Raw genomic sequence first — 22,197 nt, forward strand, 5'->3', positions numbered from 1 at the left:
TTGAGGGGTGTGTATTGGCCCAGGATACCTGTGAGAACTCCCCAGCTCTTCTTTGTAATAGTGCCATGGGATCTTTTACGTCCACCTGAGAGGGCAGACGGGGCCTCGGTTTAACGTCTCATCTGAAAGACGACACCTCCAATAGTGCAGCACTCCCTCGGTACTGCGCAGGCAGCATCAGCCTAGATTTTGTGCTCAAGTCCCTGGAGTGGGACTTGAACCCACAGCCTTCTGACTCAGTGAGAGTGGTATCGCTGAGCCATGACTAATGCACAATCACAGTCAAACCCGATCCCATGCTCACCCGGCAACCAACCACACACTCACTCACTCTCGTTCTGTCTGTCTTTTTTTCTTTCCAGGACATCTACAGAGAAAGGGTACCATGACTGACATCCCCCTCCCTCACTTAGGACTGATTTCAGCAAATTCTTCACCCAGAGTGAAATGGCCGGAGTAAAAGTCCTGGCATCGTTTTATAAAATCAGATATTATGATGGTGGTGGGCTTCAGGGTCTTACTGGTTGGATGAGCTCTGACAGATCAAGTGGCCTCCTTCTGTAGTCACCTGGTAGTCAAGGGGCATTAAAGCCAACTGCAGAGTCAGCTGATCTCGGTTGGGGGGTGGTGGTGAGGGCTGTAGGGGGCCACAATTGGCCTCGATGGCTCCCAGGCAAGGGAAGGGAAACCATCATCCAGGATTCCCACCCCAATTGCTACCTTCTGACTGTGGGATTGGGGACATCGGGTGAGGACAGTGTCGAGTTTGACTGTAATTCATCCCACAGTCGACATCCATTGTAGATTTGTGCATGAAAAAATGGCCACTTGGGTGGAGTATTTACACAATGACCAGTGCTGGTGGAGCAAGCAGCATCGGGAAAGGAGAGGAGGAGGTGATTCACCAGCTCTAAAGCACACGCATCAGGGGACTGAGAAACACTATTGAGAGTTATGTAACTTTTATGAACCTTTGGAGTTATTGGGCAGTTCAGTTGAAGGCAAGAAAGAAAGAAAGAGTGTGCATTTATATAGCACCTTTCACGACCTCAGGATATTCCCAAGGCGCTTTAGAGCCAATGAAGTACTTTTGAAGTGTAGTCACGGTTGTAATGTAGGTTATGGGGCAATTCAGTCGAAGCAATGCTGTTTCCTTAGTTATACTGTGATGCTAGTATATTATTGCCAGCTATGGTTGGATGTTTGTTGTAATTTGAACTTCTCTGGGTAACATTGCAGATGAATTTGTTTAAATCCTATTTCAGACTAAGAATCAGAAGAAAGCTCGTGCGAATGCGATTCACCTCGCGCAGGAGGAGTTTGCCAATGTCCCTCACTCCTTTGTCTTCAACCGAGGCCAAGTGGGGAAGAATGTGCAGCAGCTCATCGCAGACATGAGGCGGGTCATGGAGCCCTTCACCGCCCGCTCACTAAAGGTGAGTCTCGTGCAACCTGCAGCTGAAAGTTCAGGTTCTTGCCGAGGAAGCTCCATCCTGGGAAATCTCGTTATTTAGAAATCTCCGTGAGAGGTGAAACCCACAATGCAGGAGACCACTGATAGATTACGGTGTGGTTAGCAGACAGTAAACTTAGGCTTAAAAGCTGGTATATTGTATGACCATACTCCTTCCCCCACAGACTGATTACCAGTGGAATCTGTCAGCTGGTGGCTGTCACGTTGCCTGGGGATTGATATTTGTTCCCTTGCATTTAAGGGGAAGCTAGATAAACACACGAGGGAGAAAGAAATAGAAGGATATGCTGATCGGGTTAGATGAAGAGGGGTGGGAGGCTCGTGTGGAGCATAAACACCGGCATAGACCAGTTAGGCCATTGGCCTGTTTCTGTGCTGTAAATTCTATGTAATTTCCTGGACACTGTTCTGGGAATTTGAATACATTTCTTGCCAGCCTGGGCCCCACTGAGGCAGCATCCCCTGGCTTCTGGGGATTGTGTGTCACATTTGGAGCCTGCAGTGAGGGGAAGGAGAAAGTGGATGTGTTACTACCTCCTCTTAATAGGTTAAAAAAATAAAAAGTGCAGATACTGGAAATCTGAAATAAAGAAGTTTGCAAATTGCACAGGGTCTGAAGAAAGTGTCTCAATGTTTCGTTGAGACCCTTCATCTGAAGTGATGCCCCGTACGTGGGTTGTCACAGTCTCTGGGAACAGGCTGCTGGTCTGCTAACTTGGCCGGAGACAATGGAGAGATCGGAGAAAGATGATTCATGTTAGGGGACCATGGCCTGAAGTAAACAAGAAGACACTGCCCAGGGTAACCTTGTACTGTCGCCATGATATCACTGGAACTGGAGGAGGCCATTCAGCCCCTCGAGCCTGCTGCGCCATTTAATTAGATAATAGCTGATCTGTACCTCAACTCCGTTAACCTGCCTTCGCTCCGTATCCCCTGATACCCTTTGCCTAACAACAATATCGGTGAGGTACGATGGTGAGTGGGTGAAAGTTTCATATTGTGTCTGCTTGAACTATGGAAAAAAAAAACAGCCAGCTACACAATTGAGGATTGTCCCCCCAAGGTTTGGGTTGTGACTCGGGAGAATGTTTGAGCTATGTGTCATAGGTCTGTCACTGCTGGTTAGGGGTGGGAGCAGTTAGGGTTCATGAGTTATGCCCATCACACAAGGTGTATCAGCACATTAAAGTGCATGATTTTACTGTAAAATGTTGGTGCCAGTATGCTAAGTATGATGGAGTTACGAGGCTATTCAGTAACTCGTTTTACTATTGATAAAATCATTCTCCGTGTGTGTCATTAGGTACGGAAGAAGAACTTGCTGAAGGATTTTGTCTCGGTGGCCGGACCCCTCGGTGTGACACATTTCTTAATTTTTACGAAATCATCGATGAGTGTGAACTTTGTAAGTAGGCTTGAGATCTTCCTCCGAGGGGGGGGGGGGAAATATCATTATTTTCTTCCTTTTTCTCCGATCCTTTGTGATTACAGTAGGGGTTCTTGTGCCTAATCTTCCTATGAATTGAAATGTGACCGTATTCACAATGTATTCTGAGTGGTGTTGTGCCTGGGGTGAATAATGAACCCATTTACCACCGATATCTACACTGGAATTACTGTCTCAAGCTCCTGATTTCTATCTTTGTTGAAATTTGTTCTTGGGAAATAGGTCACACTTATTGTCCATTCCTACTTGCCCAGAATTGATTCGCTGGCTAGGTCACTTCAGAGGGCATTTAAGAGTCAAACACACGGTTGTAGTAATTTTTTTTCTGGTGCCAACCCACAAATTTTTAGAAGTTGATTTATTGAATTCAACTTTTCAACTTCTCAACTTCCCACGGTGGGATTTGAACTCACGACCTCTGGGTTGACAGTCCAGTACCATAACCACAACACTACTGCACCCAAACTGCTGGACAAATAACACTCTGACAGACTCTGGTATAAACTACAAATCAGGGTTATTAAGTGAATTCCCTTCAATTCCAAATATTGTCAGTGGAAAATTTCCCCCAAAATGCAGCTAGGAAAAGTGGCCATGAAGTGCGCACACAAAAGTTTTATGTAAAGGCATTAAATTATAGAGACTCTTCCACCTGAAACAAGACAGCTGTGTGATCTGTCACCGTTACATATTCTCTCTCTCTCTCTCTCTCTGTATATGGCCCTTGTGGCTTCACTGCGATTCCGGCCACCTCCCCATCTCACTTACTGTTTGTCTCCAGCGGTCTGTCTGTTCTGACTGGGGTCAGAGTGAAATACTGTGTGTTGCCAACTCCTCCTGTGTGGTGAGTTCTGGGTGTCATTGAGTTGAAAGCTGGTGTAACAGGAAATCTGCTCGAGAGGTGGATTTGTGGAGGTTTCAACGGGTTCTCTGTCGCACTTCCCTTCTTCCTCCCCAGTCCCCATAAACACTTGCACACACTTCTCCCCTTCATACACCGTGCTGATGGGTAGACTGGAAGGTGACTTAATTGGAATTGCTGTTTTCACATCTTGCATCCAGTTATGAAACCAGATTAATGGAGGCCCTGGAAACCAGTCAGTGCCGGCTGCACCCACCCTGGGAGTGATGTCGATGGGAAGCTCTAACAATAAATGTGAGGGATTGTCTTCAGATCACTGACTTGTATTTTTTTCAACCCACCCTCAGAAAATGGCCCGTTTACCAAGAGGCCCCACGCTCACTTTCAAAGTTCAGCAGGTATGTATCTCCTGTTTAGCTGTGTGCTCAATGCTTACTGTAAATAATCAACGTATCTCGGAACAGTCAGACTCGCCATAGATCCAGCGCCCGAGTATTGTTGCTCCGATTGGGAAATCCCACTTCAATGGCTCATTTCCAATTTCAGGTTGAGTTAGTCATAGAGTTATACAGCACGGATAGAGGCCCTTCGGCCCATCGTGTCCGCGCCGGCCATCAGCCCTGTCTACTCTAATCCCATATTCCAGCATTTGGTCCGTAGCCTTGTATGCTATGGCATTTCAAGTGCTCATCCAAATGCTTCTTGAATGTTGTGAGGGTTCCTGCCTCCACAACCCTTTCAGGCAGTGAGTTCCAGACTCCAACCACCCTCTGGGTGAAAAAGTTCTTTCTCAAATCCCCTCTAAACCTCCCGCCTTTTACCTTGAATCTATGTCCCCTTGTTATAGAACCCTCAACGAAGGGAAAAAGCTCCTTAGTATCCATCCTATCTGTGCCCCTCATAATTTTGTACACCTCAATCATGTCCCCCCTCAGCCTCCTCTGCTCCAAGGAAAACAAACCCAATCTTCCCAGTCTCTCTTCATAGCTGAAGCGCTCCAGCCCTGGTAACATCCTGTTATTGAATGAATCGTTGAAAGGGGTTAGTACGAATAGTCTGGTCAATCCTGAGAAAGACACACACTTTATAAATCTAATCAGTTTGGTGTAAACTAATTGATGGAGGTTGATTGCTATGATTAGTCGGCAACTCCATTATCATCGTATCATTAGACGACCAGGCTGGTAGAAGGCGAACTAGATAGATCGTGGTCTTTTCTCGTCTAGCAATTCCTATGTTCCTGAAGTGTTTTTTTCCAGTATTAATCGTTCTGGTATTTAGCCCACTTAGCTCCTTCTGCCTAATCCCCCTGATTAGTTACAGTGCGGTAAGTTTCAGGCCTCTATTTAACCTCTTTCAGTTGTTATGAGAGGTTGTGTGTCGGCCGGGATCAGTTGGTAGAATTGTTGTATCTGGATCAGCAAGTTGTGGATTTTAACCCCACTCCAGGGGCTTGAAAGTCTAATCTAGGCCCACATTCCAGTGCAGTACTGAGGGAGTGCAGCACCGTCAGAGACACTGTCCTTCCAATATCCCTCCCTGGGCCCACGTTCTCCTCCTCCCTCCCTGGGCCCACGTTCTCCCCCTCCCTCCCTGGGCCCACGTTCTCCCCCTCCCTCCCTGGGCCCACGTTCCCCCCCACTCCCTCCCTGGGCCGACCTCCAAAAAAATCTGAATTTTTCGGAACTGGTAGAAAAACCATTTGGCCCAACAATCCTGCCCCTTTTTGAGGGATCAGGTCCACTTACCCGCCTTAACCATCGAACCCCTCAGCCCCTTCTCTCCTGGAATGCATCTCATTGGGTGGTGTAAATGGGGTCAAGTCACAATCATTGAGCTTCCCTGGTAATTTCCTCCACAGCTCCATCATCCTTTGGGTGAAAAGGTTCTATCTGACTTGCCTCCAAACTCCCTGAGTAACTCCTGTCACCTGGGATTTGAACCATTGTGAGCAGTTTGCCTGGATTCATCCTGTACTTCTTGTGATTCCCAGTATTCCCTGGTGAAAGATATCATCTCATCCTTGAAACGACACCGGATGCACGAGCAGCAGTTTAACCATCACCCTCTGCTGGTGCTGAATAACTTCGGAGGGCATGGGATGCACGTCAAGCTGATGGCCACCATGTTCCAGAATATGTTCCCGTCAATAAATGTCTACAAGGTAGGGGAATATGGAGCGGGAGGGGGTTGGGTTGGGGGAGATCTTGAAGAAAGGGGGAGGGACAAGAATCGAGTAAGGTCCACCCCCTGACTCTCAGCGGCCTTCACCTGATGTGAAACTGGCCTGTGAAATCCAGACGGTCTTCGATTCCATTCCTGGTCTGTGCTGGCCTCAGGCAGGACATCAGTGAGGTGTCCACAGTTAGCCTCAGTGCCCTGAGCTAGGCAAGTGGGAAACAATCAGCCAGGACTGCCACTGCTAATTGAGATCCAGTGACCCCCTGCTGGACAGTGTGCATGTGTAGACGATGATAACAACTGGTCTAAATTTAGCTGTGGTGTCTGAACTCTACCCCAGCACGAGGCAGCACCTCCAGGGGTGAAGGGGATAGAATGAAACATTTGAGCTTAGAAGGAGTGGGGGAGCCCAGGCTGTGGGTGGGTCTTGCTGGGGGGAGGGGGGGCTTTCCTAGATTGTGGCTGGTTTATTTCTAGGTGGCAGTGGCAAGAGTTTAAAGCTCGTGATTTGATTAATTGGGGAATGTAAATGGGGTGGGGCTCGCTGGTTAATGGAAGTGGGGGCACTCTCACTGAGAAATGTTATTGTTCCGCCCCCTGCTAACAACTGGACAAGTTTAACAAACTCTGCAGCCTTTATCTGGCTGGATGATGTCCTGTTCAAGCTCTGGGGTGGTGGGTTGAGAAGTGCAAAGACTATCACTGTTGCTGTGTCTTAATCCTGTCGTATCTCTCTCTTTCACAGGTTGGACTTAACGCCATCAAGCGCTGTGTCCTGATAAACTACGATCCTGCCACACAGTTGGTTGACGTCAGGCACTAGTAAGTGAGCCTCGTGCTTCCAATTTGCTGCTTTGCCAGATACTTTTTTTTGTAAAAAGTGGAGAGGGGGATGGAGAAGAGAGATGGAGGTTCCCTCTGACTCGGGTAAAACCACAACCCAGCATTGAACTGAGCCAAAATCAAAGAATGCAGCACTTACACAACGGGTCCGTCAGCACCGGTGAAGGGGGAACGGCGGGTTATTGATGTTTTGGGTCTGTCCCCGTTATCGAACTGAAGACCTCCAGTGGGTGCGGATTTCTCTCTATCACTGAGCCGTGCAGAAAATCAACTACCCACTGATCCTGGGGAGGGAAGGGAGGAGGAAATCAGCTATCCAGTGATTCTGGGGGGGGGGGGGAAATCAGCTATCCAGTGATTCTGGGGGGGGGGGAAATCAGCTATCCAGTGATTCTGGGGGGGGGGGGAATCAGCTATCCAGTGATTCTGGGGGGGGGGGAAATCAGCTATCCAGTGATTCTGGGGGGGGGGGGGGGAAATCAGCTATCCAGTGATTCTGGGTGGGGGGGGGGGGAAATCAGCTATCCAGTGATTCTGGGTGGGGGGGGGAAATCAGCTATCCAGTGATTCTGGGTGGGGGGGGGAAATCAGCTATCCAGTGATTCTGGGTGGGGGGGGGAAATCAGCTATCCAGTGATTCTGGGTGGGGGGGGGGGAAATCAGCTATCCAGTGATTCTGGGTGGGGGGGGGAATCAGCTATCCAGTGATTCTGGGTGGGGGGGGGGGAATCAGCTATCCAGTGATTCTGGGTGGGTGGGGGGGGGGGAATCAGCTATCCAGTGATTCTGGGGGGGAGGAGGATTCAGCTATCCAGTGACCTGTATTTGTGAGTTTGCCGATTTGAGGGTGGAATTGAAATCCTCCGCCCGGCCAGAAAAAATTATTTTGGGATGAAATGCAGTCGCAGCTATGTGTTTATGTGGAAATCTGGAACTCTCTCCACAAGAGACTATGGATTCTGGGGGTCAATTGAAATTTTCAAGACTGAGATTGACAGATTTTTGTTGGGTAAGGGTATCAAGGGATATGGAGCAAACGCGGATAAATGGAATTGAGGTACAGATCAGTCATGGCCTAATTGAATGATGGAACAGGTTCGAGGGGCTGAATGGCCTCCTCCTGATCCTGTCTGTAAGTGCGGTAATAACTAACTCATTCTCCCCATCTCCAGTTCCATTAAGGTGGTTCCTGTGGGGATGAGTCGGGGGATGAAGAAACTGCTTCAGGAGAAGTTCCCCAACATGAGCAAGTTTGAAGACATCAGCGAGCTTCTGGTGAAGTAAGTGAGAGCTGGGCCCCTATTTGATTTCTCTGCCTCCCCCTCCCGAAGGCTCTTGCTGGGTTTGGTTCTGTAGGCCCCTGCACTTTAAATGTTTAGAACGGTAATTTTAAGTAGGACCATGTTTCCGTGGCAGGAAGCAGATTGTCTGTGGGGCGTTGAGGGACGAGTTGCACTCACTCAGTGGGGGCTCTGGGTGGGGCACACACTCAAAAACAAGTGTTTCTCACTTGGGTTTTCTGGGTGTGTGTGACTGCCTGAGGGTATTTGACCCACACACTTCCTGATTTGAATTTTTCCTCTCTCGATCTGACCTCCTCTCTTAGTTCTTTTATTTTGAGTACAAAAACGTAAGCGTATACATCCGGCAAATTCCACCGTCGTTCTGACCACAGGGTGGAGCTGTGATTCTTTTTTCTCTTTCACAAACGCTCGCTCTTTCCTCACACTCTCTCTCTCTCTCCTCACTCTCTCTCTCTCTCCTCACTCTCTCTCTCTCTCTCTCTCTCTCTCCTCTCTCTCTCTCTCTCTCTCTCTCTCTCTCTCCTCACTCTCTCTCTCTCCTCTCTCTCTCTCTCCTCACTCTCTCTCTCTCTCTCTCCTCACTCTCTCTCTCTCTCTCCTCACTCTCTCTCTCTCTCTCCTCTCTCTCTCTCTCTCCTCACTCTCTCTCTCTCCTCACTCTCTCTCTCTCCTCACTCTCTCTCTCTCTCTCTCCTCACTCTCTCTCTCTCTCTCTCTTCACTCTCTCTCTCTCTCTTCACTCTCTCTCTCTCTCTCTTCTCTCTCTCTCTCTCTCTCTCTCCTCACTCTCTCTCTCTCTCTCTCTCTCTCCTCACTCTCTCTCTCTCTCTCTCTCTCTCCTCACTCTCTCTCTCTCACTCCTCTCACTTGCTCTCTCCTCTCACTCTCACTCTCTCCCCGTACAGTCTCTCTCCCCTCACTCACACTAGGGTGGGACTAAAAAGTACTAGGTAAACTAATGGGTCTAAAGGCTGACACATCCCCTGGACCTGATGGCTTGCATCCAAGGGTCTTAAAGGAAGTGGCTACAGAGATAGTGGATGCACTGGCTGTAATCTTCCAGAATTCACTAGATTCTGAAAGGTCCCAGCAGATTGGAAAACCACAAACGTAACACCCCTATTCAAGAAGGGAGTGAGACAGAAAGCAGGTAACTATAGACCAGTTAGCCTAACATCTGTCATTGGGAAAATGCTAGATTCCATTATTAAGGAAGTAGCAGCAGGACATTTGGAGACTCATAATACAATCAAGGAGAGTCAACATGGTTTTATGAAGGGGAAATCATGTCTGACAAATTTATTAGAGTTCTTTGAGGAAGTAACGGGCAGGATGGATAAAGGGGAACCAATGGATGCAGTATATTTGGATTTCCAAAAGGCATTCGATAAGGTGCCACATAAAAGATTACTGCACAAGATAAGAGCTCATGGTGTTGGGGGTAATATACTGGCATGGATAGAGGACTGGCTAACTAACAGAAAACAAAGAGTCGGGATAAAAGGGTCATTTTCAAAATGGCAATCTGTAACTAGTGGGGTGCCACAGGGCTCAGTGCTGGGGCCTCAACTATTTACAATATATTTAAGGCTGAGTTAGACAAATTTTTGATCAGCAAGGGAGTCAAAGGATATGGGAAAAAGGCGGGAAAGTGGAGTTGAGGTAAAAATCAGATCAGCCATGATCTCATTGAATGGAGGAGCAGGCTCAAGGGGCTGAATGGCCTACTCCTGCTCCTATCTCTTATGGTCTCTCTCACACTCTCTCTCTCCCCTCACTCACTCTTTCACACACATTCCCTGTGCAATAATATATCAGGATGCTCTTTCTCTCTCCCTCACTTCCTCTCCCTCCCCTCTCATTCTCTGTACATTAATAAACCGGGTTCTGTGTCACTTTCTTTGTCTCTATTTTTCAGGGGAGCCAATCTGTCTGAGAGTGAGGCTGAGCAGGATGGAGATCACAACATAACAGAACTACCACAGGTGTACGCAGGACGCGGGAACCTGAAGGCACAGCAGAGTGCGATTAGACTGACCGAGGTCAGTGGGTTATACACGGATACCGGGAGTGCTGGGTCAGGTTTCTTTTTGCTTTGCAGCTTCCCACTAACCCCAGCTTACTCGGGGCGAGAGAGGAGAACGTGGCACGGTGACTCCGAGCTCTCTGCATTTCACACAGGGCCCAGAATGGCATCAAGCTGTAGACACCAAGGCCCGGGTTAGACTCCAGGACCTCACTGATGTCAGCTGGTTCGGTAGGGGTATTACCCCTTACTGTCAGTACCTCCTGGGCCAGGGAGGGGGAGAATCAGCCAGAGTCTCCCCTCTCATTCACTACCCAGTAGCCCCGGCTGGAAGTAGATGTTGGGTGAGAGCAGGGTGGGGCTCTGCTGAGGTAATTTGCTTATTCGAGCAGCCTGCTGCCTGCCCTCGAGGTGAAGAACGGTCACTTGGATGAGCTGGTAGTTCCCATGAATTGTACAATAGGGTGAGAGCTGGAGGCAGTCGGTATTCTTCCTCTTTGTTACTGAGTGTTTGTTGCTGGGGAGGGCAAGCCGAAAGAGGCCATCATGGCTTCTACATGGATTCAGGAACCAGCTCCTTCCCCAGAGACGGTGTCCTGATAGAGATCTATTTGCCTGAGGAATTTGTTCATTTATGTCTGATTTGTAAGCGCGGTCTGGTTTGATCCCAGTTGCTTGCCGTACTGGGTGTAGGTGATGACTGGTATAGTCTGCTGATGGTTTCCATGATTTCCTGAAGTAAACGCTCTGATACACCCAGTCCGACAGCACCGAGTCTGCTTGATGGAAAATGCAGAGCGCTCATTGATGTAGGTTGAGATTGCAGATGTGCAGGAGCCGGAGAGAGGCTTTAACTGATTCTCTGGGATACCTTGAATCTTCTCCAAAGTCATTTTTCACATGTCCGTTGTAAACAACAAACATTGCAATATTTATTTTAGAGTAGAAAAGCAGAATATATTGCTCCCCCGACACAGGCCAGTGTAACAGTTCATCCTATTTTTGGAACAGTCTACGTTAGCCGGTTGCGCCGGCCCGCGCTCGCGCGTGTGCTGGCCCGGGTCCCTGGTTAACACGGGGGCGCGGAGACGTGTGTCACTGATGAGTGATTGCGCCCTTACTATCCCGCTGCTTTCTGTGGTCTCGGAAGTCCTTGGCTCAGCCCTGAGTGTAAGGGTACGTTATTGAGAGGAATGTCCAATGCACGCATGGCCTATAAAACGCCACGTATCAATGCAATCTTTCGTTTCTCAGATTGGCCCTCGAATGACTCTGGAGCTGGTGAAGATTGAGGAGGGGCTGTGCAATGGAAATGTGATGTACCATTCGTTCAGTAAGTACTGGTGAAAGAACTCCAGCCGGTCACCTGTCGGGAGCAGGCCACGGAGCTGCCTGTCGGGAGCAGGCCACGGAGCTGCCTGTCGGGAGCAGGCCACGGAGCTGCCTGTCGGGAGCAGGCCACGGAGCTGCCTGTCGGGAGCAGGCCACGGAGCTGCCTGTCGGGAGCAGGCCACGGAGCTGCCTGTCGGGAGCAGGCCACGGAGCTGCCTGTCGGGAGCAGGCCACGGAGCTGCCTGTCGGGAGCAGGCCACGGAGCTGCCTGTCGGGAGCAGAAGATTAGACCAAAGATGGGAACAGTCATTTTAAAAAAAATAAATGCTAGTCTATTTTGTGCTTTGTTGCCATCTCAGCAAAAGTTAAATTAAAAATAAAATCGTGTTTAGATGCCTGGTGGCTCAGTGGTTTTATCCAGTTACCAGCTGAGACGTATAGTAGAGGAAGATCCCAGACCTGATCCCTGGTTTGTGCTGGGGTGACATTGAGAGTACCGCCCTGTGTCAGGGAGGACAAAATTACCCAAAGCTCCTGATCACTAAGTGCACTGGTGAGGATAGAATGATGTTCAGCTGTGAGGCTCCCCATGGTGGAATGACTTCTGAACACTCACTGTGGAAGCTGACAAATAAATAATGGGCACTTGAGCTACTGGAAGGTACCCGTGAAGGCAACGTCCAGCAAGAGTGAATCAGCATTTGGCAAGAAAAAGATATTTACACTTGAGAAACGACTGCATAATGCATTTTATCCTTTATCTAAATTCCATTCCAGTTCAAAAGACCGAGGAGGAAGTCCAAGAGATGGTTCAGCGGAAAGAGAAGCGACAGCAACTGAAAGAGGAGAGACGGAAAAAGCAAGAGAAAGACATCCGGCGTAAACAGGAAGAGCGAGAGGTGCACAAGTGAGTGCTGCACTGTCCAAACCGCTTCACAATCGCGTTCACACTCCACTCCCAAAGACTGATCCACAGTTCCACTGGCACCAGCTCAGTTGACCACCTGGGACACTTGATGGTATCACAAGCTCGTTATCACAGAGGCCATCATGTGCCTGGAGTTTTTGATCATCTCGGCCTATGCTTGTCCCTGAAACCTCCAATCCAGCACCTTTAATTTGAACATAGGACGAGAAAAGACCAAGGTCCATCTAGTTCACCTTCTACCACCTGGATAGTCGCGTGTCACAATGATAATGGCGTTATTGACTAATCAGAGTAATCAATCTCCATCAATGAGTCTCCAACAGACCCAGACATGAGGCGAGGAAAACCCCCAGTGGGGGAGAGCTTTGGGAACCACAGGTCCAAAGTCTCCTGTTCCTCCCGAGCCTGTTACACCCACCACACGTCATGTCTCAAATTACTGTATCCCAAAATATTATTTTCTGAAAGAAATCTATCTCATTTGCATTTTAATGAATCAACAATCACTGTTCCCACTGTCTCCCTCGGGAGTTTATTCCATAGATTGGCCACTTGCTCACTGAAATAATGTTTCCGCAGATTAGTTTTGAATTGACCCCCTTCAAGCTCAGGCCGTGTCCTTTGGTTCTACCGTTCTGGACCAGGTGAAACAGCTCGTCTACTGTATCCAGTCCCTTTAGAACCTTAAAATCAGCAATCACATCACCTCTCAATCTTCTCTTTTTCCACTGAGAACATGCACAATTTATCTAAATCGCTCCACATAATCCAACCCCTCGACTCCCTCAATCATTCTGGTTGCGTGAATTGCTCTAGTTAGACGGTGAATGGCGGCCCTACCCTCCCACCCGGAGGACGGTGACACGTCCGAGCAGAGAGACCCAACACCAGTCGGAAATGTACACGAGTGGCATTTTGCCAAATTGATATGAAGTGCAGGACAGGACCATGGGTTTAAAAAAAAAAGCAGTGGGAGCGGAGATGGGTAAATGGAGGATTAGTCATAGGTGGCACCAAGTTTGGAGTTTGAAAGCCTGGAGATTGTAGGAGTGAGGGAGCTAACAGGTCCTGGGAAAGAAGGAAGCAACAAGTCTAAACTTCAACACAGTGAGAAGCAACATCAGGCAGGGTGGTGTATTTGGAGCTCAGGATGATCTAGAGAGGAAAGTTCAGAGAAGCAAGGACCATGGTTGATGATATAAAAATTATTTTAATTTGCAGTTTAAATCCTTTATTCTAGAAAGAAGAGTCTGGACGGGATCAAGAGGAAGAAGCTTCAAATGGGTGAGGCTGAAGGGGACAGTGATGCCGAAGACCCGTGTACTGGGGAGAAGCACGGCCTGAGTGAGCAGTCTGAGGTCGATTCGGACGTGGAGTATTACAGGCAGGAAGTTGGAGTTGAACCAGACGAAGGTAACATTATATTTCACCTTATCAGAACCCCTCTGGAGCTTGCTGCCTTTTAGCAAAAAACGGAACTGTATTTTTGATTCATACAATCTTCAGAAACTACTAGCAGATCTCCTGAGGCGTTGCTCGTGGTGAGTTGATGGTTATACCACTGTGAGGGGAGGAACAGAGGCGCTTTTACATGGCACAATGTTACTATCCTTAAAAAATACCCCACTAAATCCCCTCTTCCCCCGGTCTTTTCACACTCACTGATACTCACCTGAACCATGTCTAAGGATCGTTTCTTTGGAGCACATTCTTTAACCGTGATGTCATTTGGTGCCAAGCTCACACCCTGCCCACAGTCTGCTCTGGTTTTCTTGCTCAGCAGTGAGAACGTGTCGGGGAGGTGGAGCCGTCTTCCAATTACTCGTATTCCAGCAGAGTGTGATTGCGCTGTGCTGTGATTGGTTTGGAAGTGGTGGTGTGAAACTAAAGCCCGCAGCTGAGGGTGCAACACTGTTGTTTGCATAAGTGAGAAAGGGAGCTGTGAGCTGCCCTCAACGACAAGCGGCAGATCTGGAACGGAAATGTTTTGCTCTGGGCTGTGCACAGCTCTTCTATCATTTCCTGCATCGAGTTCCAGTTGCCTCTTCTCCTTAGAGAGTTTTGATGCCTGGGAGGATCCCTCCTATGTTCAGGGGTGCATGGTGTGGTCCATGCCCTCTGACATCGGGGGGCTGGTTTTACCAGATCGTTACCCTGGTTTGCATGTTGGTGCACTTTTGCATTTGCCTATATGGCACTCACAGTGTGGTCCCTGACACTTGGTGTCGTGGGTTCAACTCCCACTCTGGAGACTTAAGCACACAATCTAAGCTGACACTCCCAGTGCAGTACTAAGGGAGTGCTGCACTGTTGGAGGTGCCGTCTTTCGAATGAAATGTTAAACCGAGGTCTGCTCAACATGGATGTAAAAGATCCCATGGCGCTATTTTGAAGAAAAGCAGGAGAATTCCCCCTGGTGTCCTGGCCAATATTTATCCCTCAACCAACATCACTAAAACAGATGATCTGGTCATTATCCCATTGCTGTTTGTGGGACCTTGCTGTGCGCAAATTGGCTGCTGCGTTTCCTACATTATAACAGTGACTCATTAAAACACTTCACTGGTTGTAAAGCAATTTGGGACATTCTGAGAACATGTAATGTGCTATTCAAATGCAAGTTCGTTCTTTCTTTCTACACTGATCCAATGAGAATGTTGCCGTAACTGTACATACACTGGTTCACTGGTGTTAGACACTTCAGGATCCGATGTCCTGTTGCCAGTGGCAACATTAAGATGAGAAACAGAAAATAGGAGCAAGTGTAGGCCATTCGGCCCTTTGGGCCTGCTCCGCCATTCAAAATGATCATGGCTGTTTGTCTAACTCAGTACCCTGTTCCCGCTTTTTCCCCATATCCCTTGATCCCTTGAGCATTAAGAAATATATCTATCTCCTTGAATACATCTAATGACTTGGCCTCCACTGCCTTCTGTGGTAGAGAATTCCATAGGTTCACCACCCTCTGAGTGAAGAAATTTCTCCTCATCTCGGTTCTAATTGGCATACCCCGTATCCTGAGACTGTGACCCCTGGTTCTGGACTCCCCAGCCATCGGGAACATCCAGTCTGTCTAGTCCTGTTAGAATTTTACATGTTTCTATGTGAGGGGCCTTGTTTCTCTTCCATTTACCCTGGCTCATACCAGTTTTGTAGTGTTTGTGGAACTGATGAAGTTTCTGCAGCTCCCATCCACTCAACAAACCCTTGTCCCATCAGTCTGTGTTGCAGCCTCTGGGCAGGGGCACTGTTTGGGACAAAACGTTGGTGAAAGACGCTGTGCTGGATTGACTCCCGCTCCTGTCAGGCATGTGGTGGGTGCAGGGTGATGAGTAAAAGATGAGTTGTCCTTCACGGTCGGCCGGTGGCTCTGAACCTATTTGCAACTTTTTGTTTTCCAACAGATCTGTTCCCTGCAGCTTCAAACAGGAAACGGAAACGGGACAAATCATCTCAATCGGTCAGTAAGCGCAGGAAGACTACGGGAACGGATAAAACAGCCAGCAAGCAATGCAGCGGCCCAAACTCTGAAAAAAACGACAGGAGGAAGAATTTGCAAGGGAGGAAAACCCGCCTCATTGGGACTTACCTGACTAATTCCAGGTTCAAGGGCGCAGTGCTCGGGAGTAAAATTGCATTCAAGGGCAAGGGTCGTCGAGGTCCGGGCTCCAAGGACAAGGGTCGAGGTCCGGGCTCCAAGGACAAGGGTCGAGGTCCGGGCTCCAAGGTCAAGGGTCGAGGTCCGGGCTCCAAGGACAAGGGTCGAGGTCCGGGCTCCAAGGACAAGGGTCGAGGTCCGGGCTCCAAGGGCAAGAGTCGAGGTCCGGGCTCCAAGGACAAAGGTCAATCTCGGAGAAAACCCGTACTAAAACGTTACTTTAAAAAGAAATGAAAATAAGAGAAGAAAACAGACAATAAAAAAAAACTCATATTTTGCTGGATTTATACTTTTTTTCCCCACTTTGCAGGGCAACCCTAGAGCTCCAGTATATAATACAGTAACATAGCTTAAAGCTTATCTATTGGTGAAGGACACCTTTGTACTGAGCTCTAAGAATCTCACACTCCCACAAAATGTAAATCTGAGAGGTATTGGTGTTTAAAAAAAATGTTTGATTTGTAATAGTGTGATTTGGGATTGTGCTAATTGAGGTAGAATCTAATGCCCGTGGTTCAGTGTTGGCTTTTGGACCATGAGGTGCTTGGCTGGAATCCTCCACGTTCCTACGCCAGTAATGCCCCTGAAAAAGGGACTCGCTGTACGTGGGCTCCAGTCTGTCCAGTGATGATGGGACATGAACAGGGGGAGTCCTACATGAATGACTGGCTTCTGTCCACAGGAATTGCAGGCTCTTGAAAAGGGGTCGGTCGCTACCTAGCTTTTAACTATGGATCAGCGAATTGTTCTGGGAATTCGAACACTTTTCTACCCAGAGTCGGTCTCTACTGAATCGGAAGTCAAGTCACGGGGGACACATTAACTGTAAACTTTAGCCCTGGGGACTAAAGGCGCCTCACTCCATACTGAGTTGTTTCTGTGTCTGTTGGAGCAAAGGCATTAAATCAAAGAGCAGATAATTGTGGCCGGTGGGAAACCGTCCCTTGATTGGCTCTGGAGCCTCATCTTGTGCCAGTTTCTCGGTGATGCGAAGCTTGGCTTCAGTCTCTCTCCATTAGGGAGAGGGAAAAGTCGGCCAGCCTTCCTGCTCCTGATCGTCATCCAGTCACTTCCCATTGGGTGAGGTCGGGATTGGGGCTCGGCTGAGATTTAAACCCACCTCCACAGGGGAATAGCCTCTTGGCGCAGTCTGGCTCCCATGTGACGATCAGCCAGCTGATTGAGTTGAGGATATTTGGTGTCCTTGAACCTGTACCCCAGCAGCTCCAGGAGAGGAAGGGAGACGATTGGGGTGTGGGTGGGTTGGTTCAATTCAAATTATTTGTTACTCCGTGACCCAAACTGTGATGTATGTGTGTCTTTTTTTTACTCCCATGTCGCAATGCAACACGTACCAGTTTTATGCCAGTCCAAAATCTCTCCCCTCCCACCCAGTGTAAGTTGGTGTGTAAGGCCAGGACTCTATACATGTGCACACTGTGCAAATGTATCACCTGGAAGTGTATCCAGAATAACAACTTTGAGCACTATCGGCTGTGAAACACTCAGTACTTGTCTCATACACCTGTTCTGTGGAAGTCCCACGTTTAATATATCCGTGTGGTTCACACTCACAGCGGCATTCCTCGGTCACTAAAGAGAAGGAAGCCCGGCTGGAATTCCAATGTTTGGTCGGCTTTACAATCTCCCGGCTCCCGCTTAACAAGTGTGGTGACCTTTCACCTTACCAGCCCTTTTCCTTGCATTTGTTCTCTGTGCTCTTCAGTTTTCAAACTTTTCCCTCTTCTGTGCTTTTCCTTAAAACTTTTAACTTCTCCCTTTTTCTTTCCTCTTCCTGATTTCCCCCCACCCCTTCTCATTTTCTCTTCCATCTTTGTCTTTGCCCAAGCCCCTCTGGATCAGGACCACAGTCTCCCAGAGTGCTGTCTTGGTACAGTATACTCTTTCTTTAAAGTTCACATGGCTCTGCAGGTAAACATGTGGCCTGGAGTGCATCTGAACCACATGGACCAGTCAGGTCCCAGGTTCCATCCCTGGTTTAACTGATCTGAGACAGTGTTGATAGAGGCACTATAATTGGACTCTGCTCCTTGGCTAAGGAGGGGTATATCAGCCAGGGTTCGTACTCCTGATCCAATAACCACTGCTGAAATGCCATTGTATAGGGACAACCTTGGGTGCAGGTGTGAACCCCAATGGTTGAATATCCTGTCCAGACTTAATAGCTCACAAGAATTGGCACTTGGGTAAGCTATTGGAGACATGCAAGCACTTGTAGATCTGTAACCTACCAAGTCTCAACCCTTTTGGCAGGGTGGGGGAGGGAAGGAGCTGTCCTCCATGTTAATGGATGCTTTCACTGTTCTTTGATATTCTGTTATCAACTTCACCAGACCCAGGGCAGAATAAGCTGTGGCTCAAATGTGATGTACATTGGGGATGTTTAAAAAAGACAAATGTAGAATTATGTTCAGATCAAAACCAGTCCTGAGCTAATCTCATTGGCTCAATGAGTTTATCCGGTGAGTATTTTGAGTCCCACAGATCAGTAAGATCCCAGATTTGATCCCTTGTCAATGTTGTTAGTTAATCTTATCCAGAATGAGAGTGGGGTTGCTACAAGAGGCTTCACTGCCCCTGAGTTCGGGAAGGGAAATGAGCCAGGTTTCCTGCTCCTAGTCACTATTCAGTGCCTCATACTGGAGAGTGTGCAGTTTTGCCTTCACAGTCAAATAGCCTGTCGACACTGATTGCTGAGACTCATACGATTAACGGCAGCTCGGGGGGAACGAGCAGCAATTGTAGATTCAGACCCCTGCGACAAGTCGGTGTCTTGAGGAGGGAAAATTCTTTTTTAAAAAATGTCAATGGATGGTGAGGTGGTTGGCATTTATCATGACTTAGGTTTAAGGATGGACCACAGACGGTGAATTCAATCAAGAGAATTCCAACTCTTTTTGAACAGATAACTTGAGATGGAAGGATTGGTTGACCAAGAGTGGTGGAGATTAATAGAATAACCAATAGAACTCTGAGAATTAGAAGAGCAGATCTTATGTCACTAACAAAATACTGCAGATGCTGGAAATCTGAAACTGCTCTCAATCTCCCTCCCACTTTCACTCCCCCAATCCCACCCACTCTCACTCCCCCAATCCCCCTCACACCCACTCCCACTCCCCCAACCCCCCTCCCACTCCCCCAACCCCCCTCCCACTCCCCCAACCCCCCTCCCACCCACTCTCACTCCCCCAACCCCACTCCCACCCACTCTCACTCCCCCAACCCCACTCTCACTCACTCCCCCAATCCCCCTCCCACCCACGCTCACTCCCCCAATCCCCCTCACTCTCACTCCCCCATTCCCCCTCCCTCCCACTCTTACTCCCCCAGTCCTCACCCCACCCACTCTCACTCCCCCTCCCTCCCACCCACTCTCACTCCCCCTCCCTCCCACCCACTCTCACTCCCCCTCCCTCCCACCCACTCTCACTCCCCCTCCCTCGCACCCACTCTCACTCCCCCTCCCTCGCACCCACTCTCACTCCCCCTCCCTCGCACCCACTCTCACTCCCCCTCCCTCGCACCCACTCTCACTCCCCCTCCCTCGCACCCACTCTCACTCCCCCTCCCTCGCACCCACTCTCACTCCCCCTCCCTCGCACCCACTCTCACTCCCCCTCCCTCGCACCCACTCTCACTCCCCCTCCCTCGCACCCACTCTCACTCCCCCTCCCTCGCACCCACTCTCACTCCCCCTCCCTCGCACCCACTCTCACTCCCCCTCCCTCGCACCCACTCTCACTCCCCCTCCCTCGCACCCACTCTCACTCCCCCTCCCTCGCACCCACTCTCACTCCCCCTCCCTCCCACCCACTCTCACTCCCCCTCCCTCCCACCCACTCTCACTCCCCCAGCCCCCCTCCCACCCACTCTCACTCCCCCAGCCCCCCTCCCACCCACTCTCACTCCCCCAGCCCCCCTCCCACCCACTCTCACTCCCCCAGCGCCCCTCCCACCCACTCTCACTCCCCCAGTGCCCCTCCCTCTGTTTCACAGGCATCAGCAGTAATTCCCAGCCCCACAAAGCCCAACTCCTTGACCTACTCCAGCCCACAGGTCAATGGCCGAGGGCCTGGGTCAGTGCACTTTGCCTTCTGACATGGGGACATATCTGGATTTAAAACAACCAATTCAGTTAGATTTGGATTAATCACAATTTGATCAGTTGAGCCTAAACAGGAGGAACCCTGCCTGCCCCAGAGAGATGCCACATTGGCCTTGGCACTTGTCTGAGCATTAAGTACATGCGGCTCATGTGATGCCAGCCGGTCACCCCCGTGTGGAATATCTGCCAGTATAAAGGGAATTTGGTTGCGTGTTGCAGATTATTTAAATCTAATACGGCAATTATTGCCAGTAGAAAAGAAAGACTTGCATTTATATAGCCCCTTTCACCAACTCAGGATGTCCCAAAGCACTTTACAGCCAATGAAATACTTTATGAATTGTAGTCACTGTTGGAATGTAGGAAATGTGGCAGCCAATTTGCGCACAGCAAGATCCCACAAACAGCAATGTGATAACGACCAGATAATCTTTTTTAATGATGTTCGTTGAGGGGTAAATATTGGCCCAGGACACTGGGGAGATCTCTCCTGCTCTTCTTGGAAACAGTGCCGTGGGATCTTTTACGTCCACCTGAGAGGGCAGATGGGGCCTCATCCAAAAGACGGCACCTCCGGCAGTGCAGCACTCCCCCAGTACTGCACTGGGAGTGTCAGCTTAGATTATGTGCTCAAGTCACTGGAGTAGAGCTTGAACCCACAACCTTTGACTCTGAGGCGAGAGGGCTGCTCACTCTCCCGGTTGTGCAGCATGTGAGCCATCTGTAGACAAGAAGAGCTTGAGAGAGAGCAGCGTAATTGGCTGGGAGCCAGATGTGTGAGCAGAGGTGTCATTTACTGGAAATACTCAGCCTTTTCATTCGGTTGGTTTTCTGTTACTCATTGCAGCTTTCAAGCCGGAAAGCTGCCAGCGTTGATGATGCATAGCTGTAAACAACTTCAATATAGAAAGAAACCCTGAACTAACCAATGCCACTTTGAGAGTGGTAAAAAGACAAAATTAAAGGTTCTTTATCTGAATGCGCGCAGCATTCGTAATAAGATAGATGAATTAATGACACAAATAGAAACAAATGGGTATGATCTCATGGCCATTTCAGAGACGTGATTGCTGGGTGACCAAGGTTGGGAGCTAAATATTCAGGGTTATTTAACATTTCGGAAGGATAGGAAAAAAGGTAAAGGTGGTGGGGTAGCTCTGTTAATAAAGGATGAAATTAGTACAATAGTGAGAAATGATCTTGGCTCAGAAGATCAAGATGTCGAATCAATTTGGGTGGAGGTAAGAAATAGCAAGGGAAAGAAATCACTGGTGGGAGTAGTATATAGGCCCCCTAACAGTAGCTACACTGTAGGGCAAAATATAAATCAGGGAATAAGGGGGGCTTGTAAAAAAGGTAATGCAATAATCATGGGCAATTTTAACTTTCACATAGATTGGACAAATCAAATTGGCAAAAATAGCCCTGAGGAGGAGTTCATAGAGTGTATTAGGGACTGTTTCTTAGACCAATACATCGGGGAACCAACCAGGGAACAGGCCATTTTGGATCTGGTAATGGGTAACGAAACAGGATTAATTAATGATCGCAAAGTAAAGGATCCCTTGGGAAGCAGTGATCATAACATGATAGAATTTCACATCCAGTTTGAGAACGAGGATCTTGGGTCTGAAACTACTGTATTAAACGTAAATAAAGGCAATCATAAAGGAATGAGGGTGGAATTGGCTAAAGTGGACTGGGTAAACAGATTAGATGGTATGATGGTGGATAAGCAGTGTCAAACATTTAAAAAGATATTTTATGACTCACAAAAAAAATATATCCCTGTGAGGAGGAAAGACTCCACAAAAAGGGTGAACCAACCATGGCTAACGAAGGAAGTAAAGGATGGTATCAGGTTAAAAGAAAAAGCATACAACATGGCAAAGATTACTGGTAAGCCCGAAGATTGGGAAAACTTTAAAAACCAGCAAAGGATGACTAAAAGAATAATAAAGAGGGAGAAAATAAATTATGAGAGTAAACTAGCAAGAAATATAAAAACAC

At 48.5% G+C, this 22,197-nt stretch overlaps 1 protein-coding gene across 1 annotated transcript in view; it reads left to right on the forward strand.

Moving 5' to 3' along the window:
- The window catches only part of LOC137304385 (suppressor of SWI4 1 homolog), a 56,255-nt gene that overhangs the window by 560 nt on the left and 33,498 nt on the right, over positions 1 to 22,197 (forward strand). The window contains exons 2-12 of the mRNA XM_067972963.1: positions 1,266 to 1,436; positions 2,781 to 2,882; positions 4,134 to 4,184; positions 5,780 to 5,950; positions 6,713 to 6,789; positions 7,983 to 8,090; positions 10,033 to 10,156; positions 11,395 to 11,473; positions 12,250 to 12,379; positions 13,641 to 13,813; positions 15,805 to 16,259. Coding sequence (XP_067829064.1) covers positions 1,266 to 1,436; positions 2,781 to 2,882; positions 4,134 to 4,184; positions 5,780 to 5,950; positions 6,713 to 6,789; positions 7,983 to 8,090; positions 10,033 to 10,156; positions 11,395 to 11,473; positions 12,250 to 12,379; positions 13,641 to 13,813; positions 15,805 to 16,259 — 1,641 coding nt within the window. The remainder of the gene's footprint in view (positions 1 to 1,265; positions 1,437 to 2,780; positions 2,883 to 4,133; positions 4,185 to 5,779; positions 5,951 to 6,712; positions 6,790 to 7,982; positions 8,091 to 10,032; positions 10,157 to 11,394; positions 11,474 to 12,249; positions 12,380 to 13,640; positions 13,814 to 15,804; positions 16,260 to 22,197) is intronic.

The sequence above is a fragment of the Heptranchias perlo genome, chromosome 37 (assembly GCF_035084215.1).
Source record: "Heptranchias perlo isolate sHepPer1 chromosome 37, sHepPer1.hap1, whole genome shotgun sequence".
NCBI lineage: Eukaryota > Metazoa > Chordata > Chondrichthyes > Hexanchiformes > Hexanchidae > Heptranchias > Heptranchias perlo.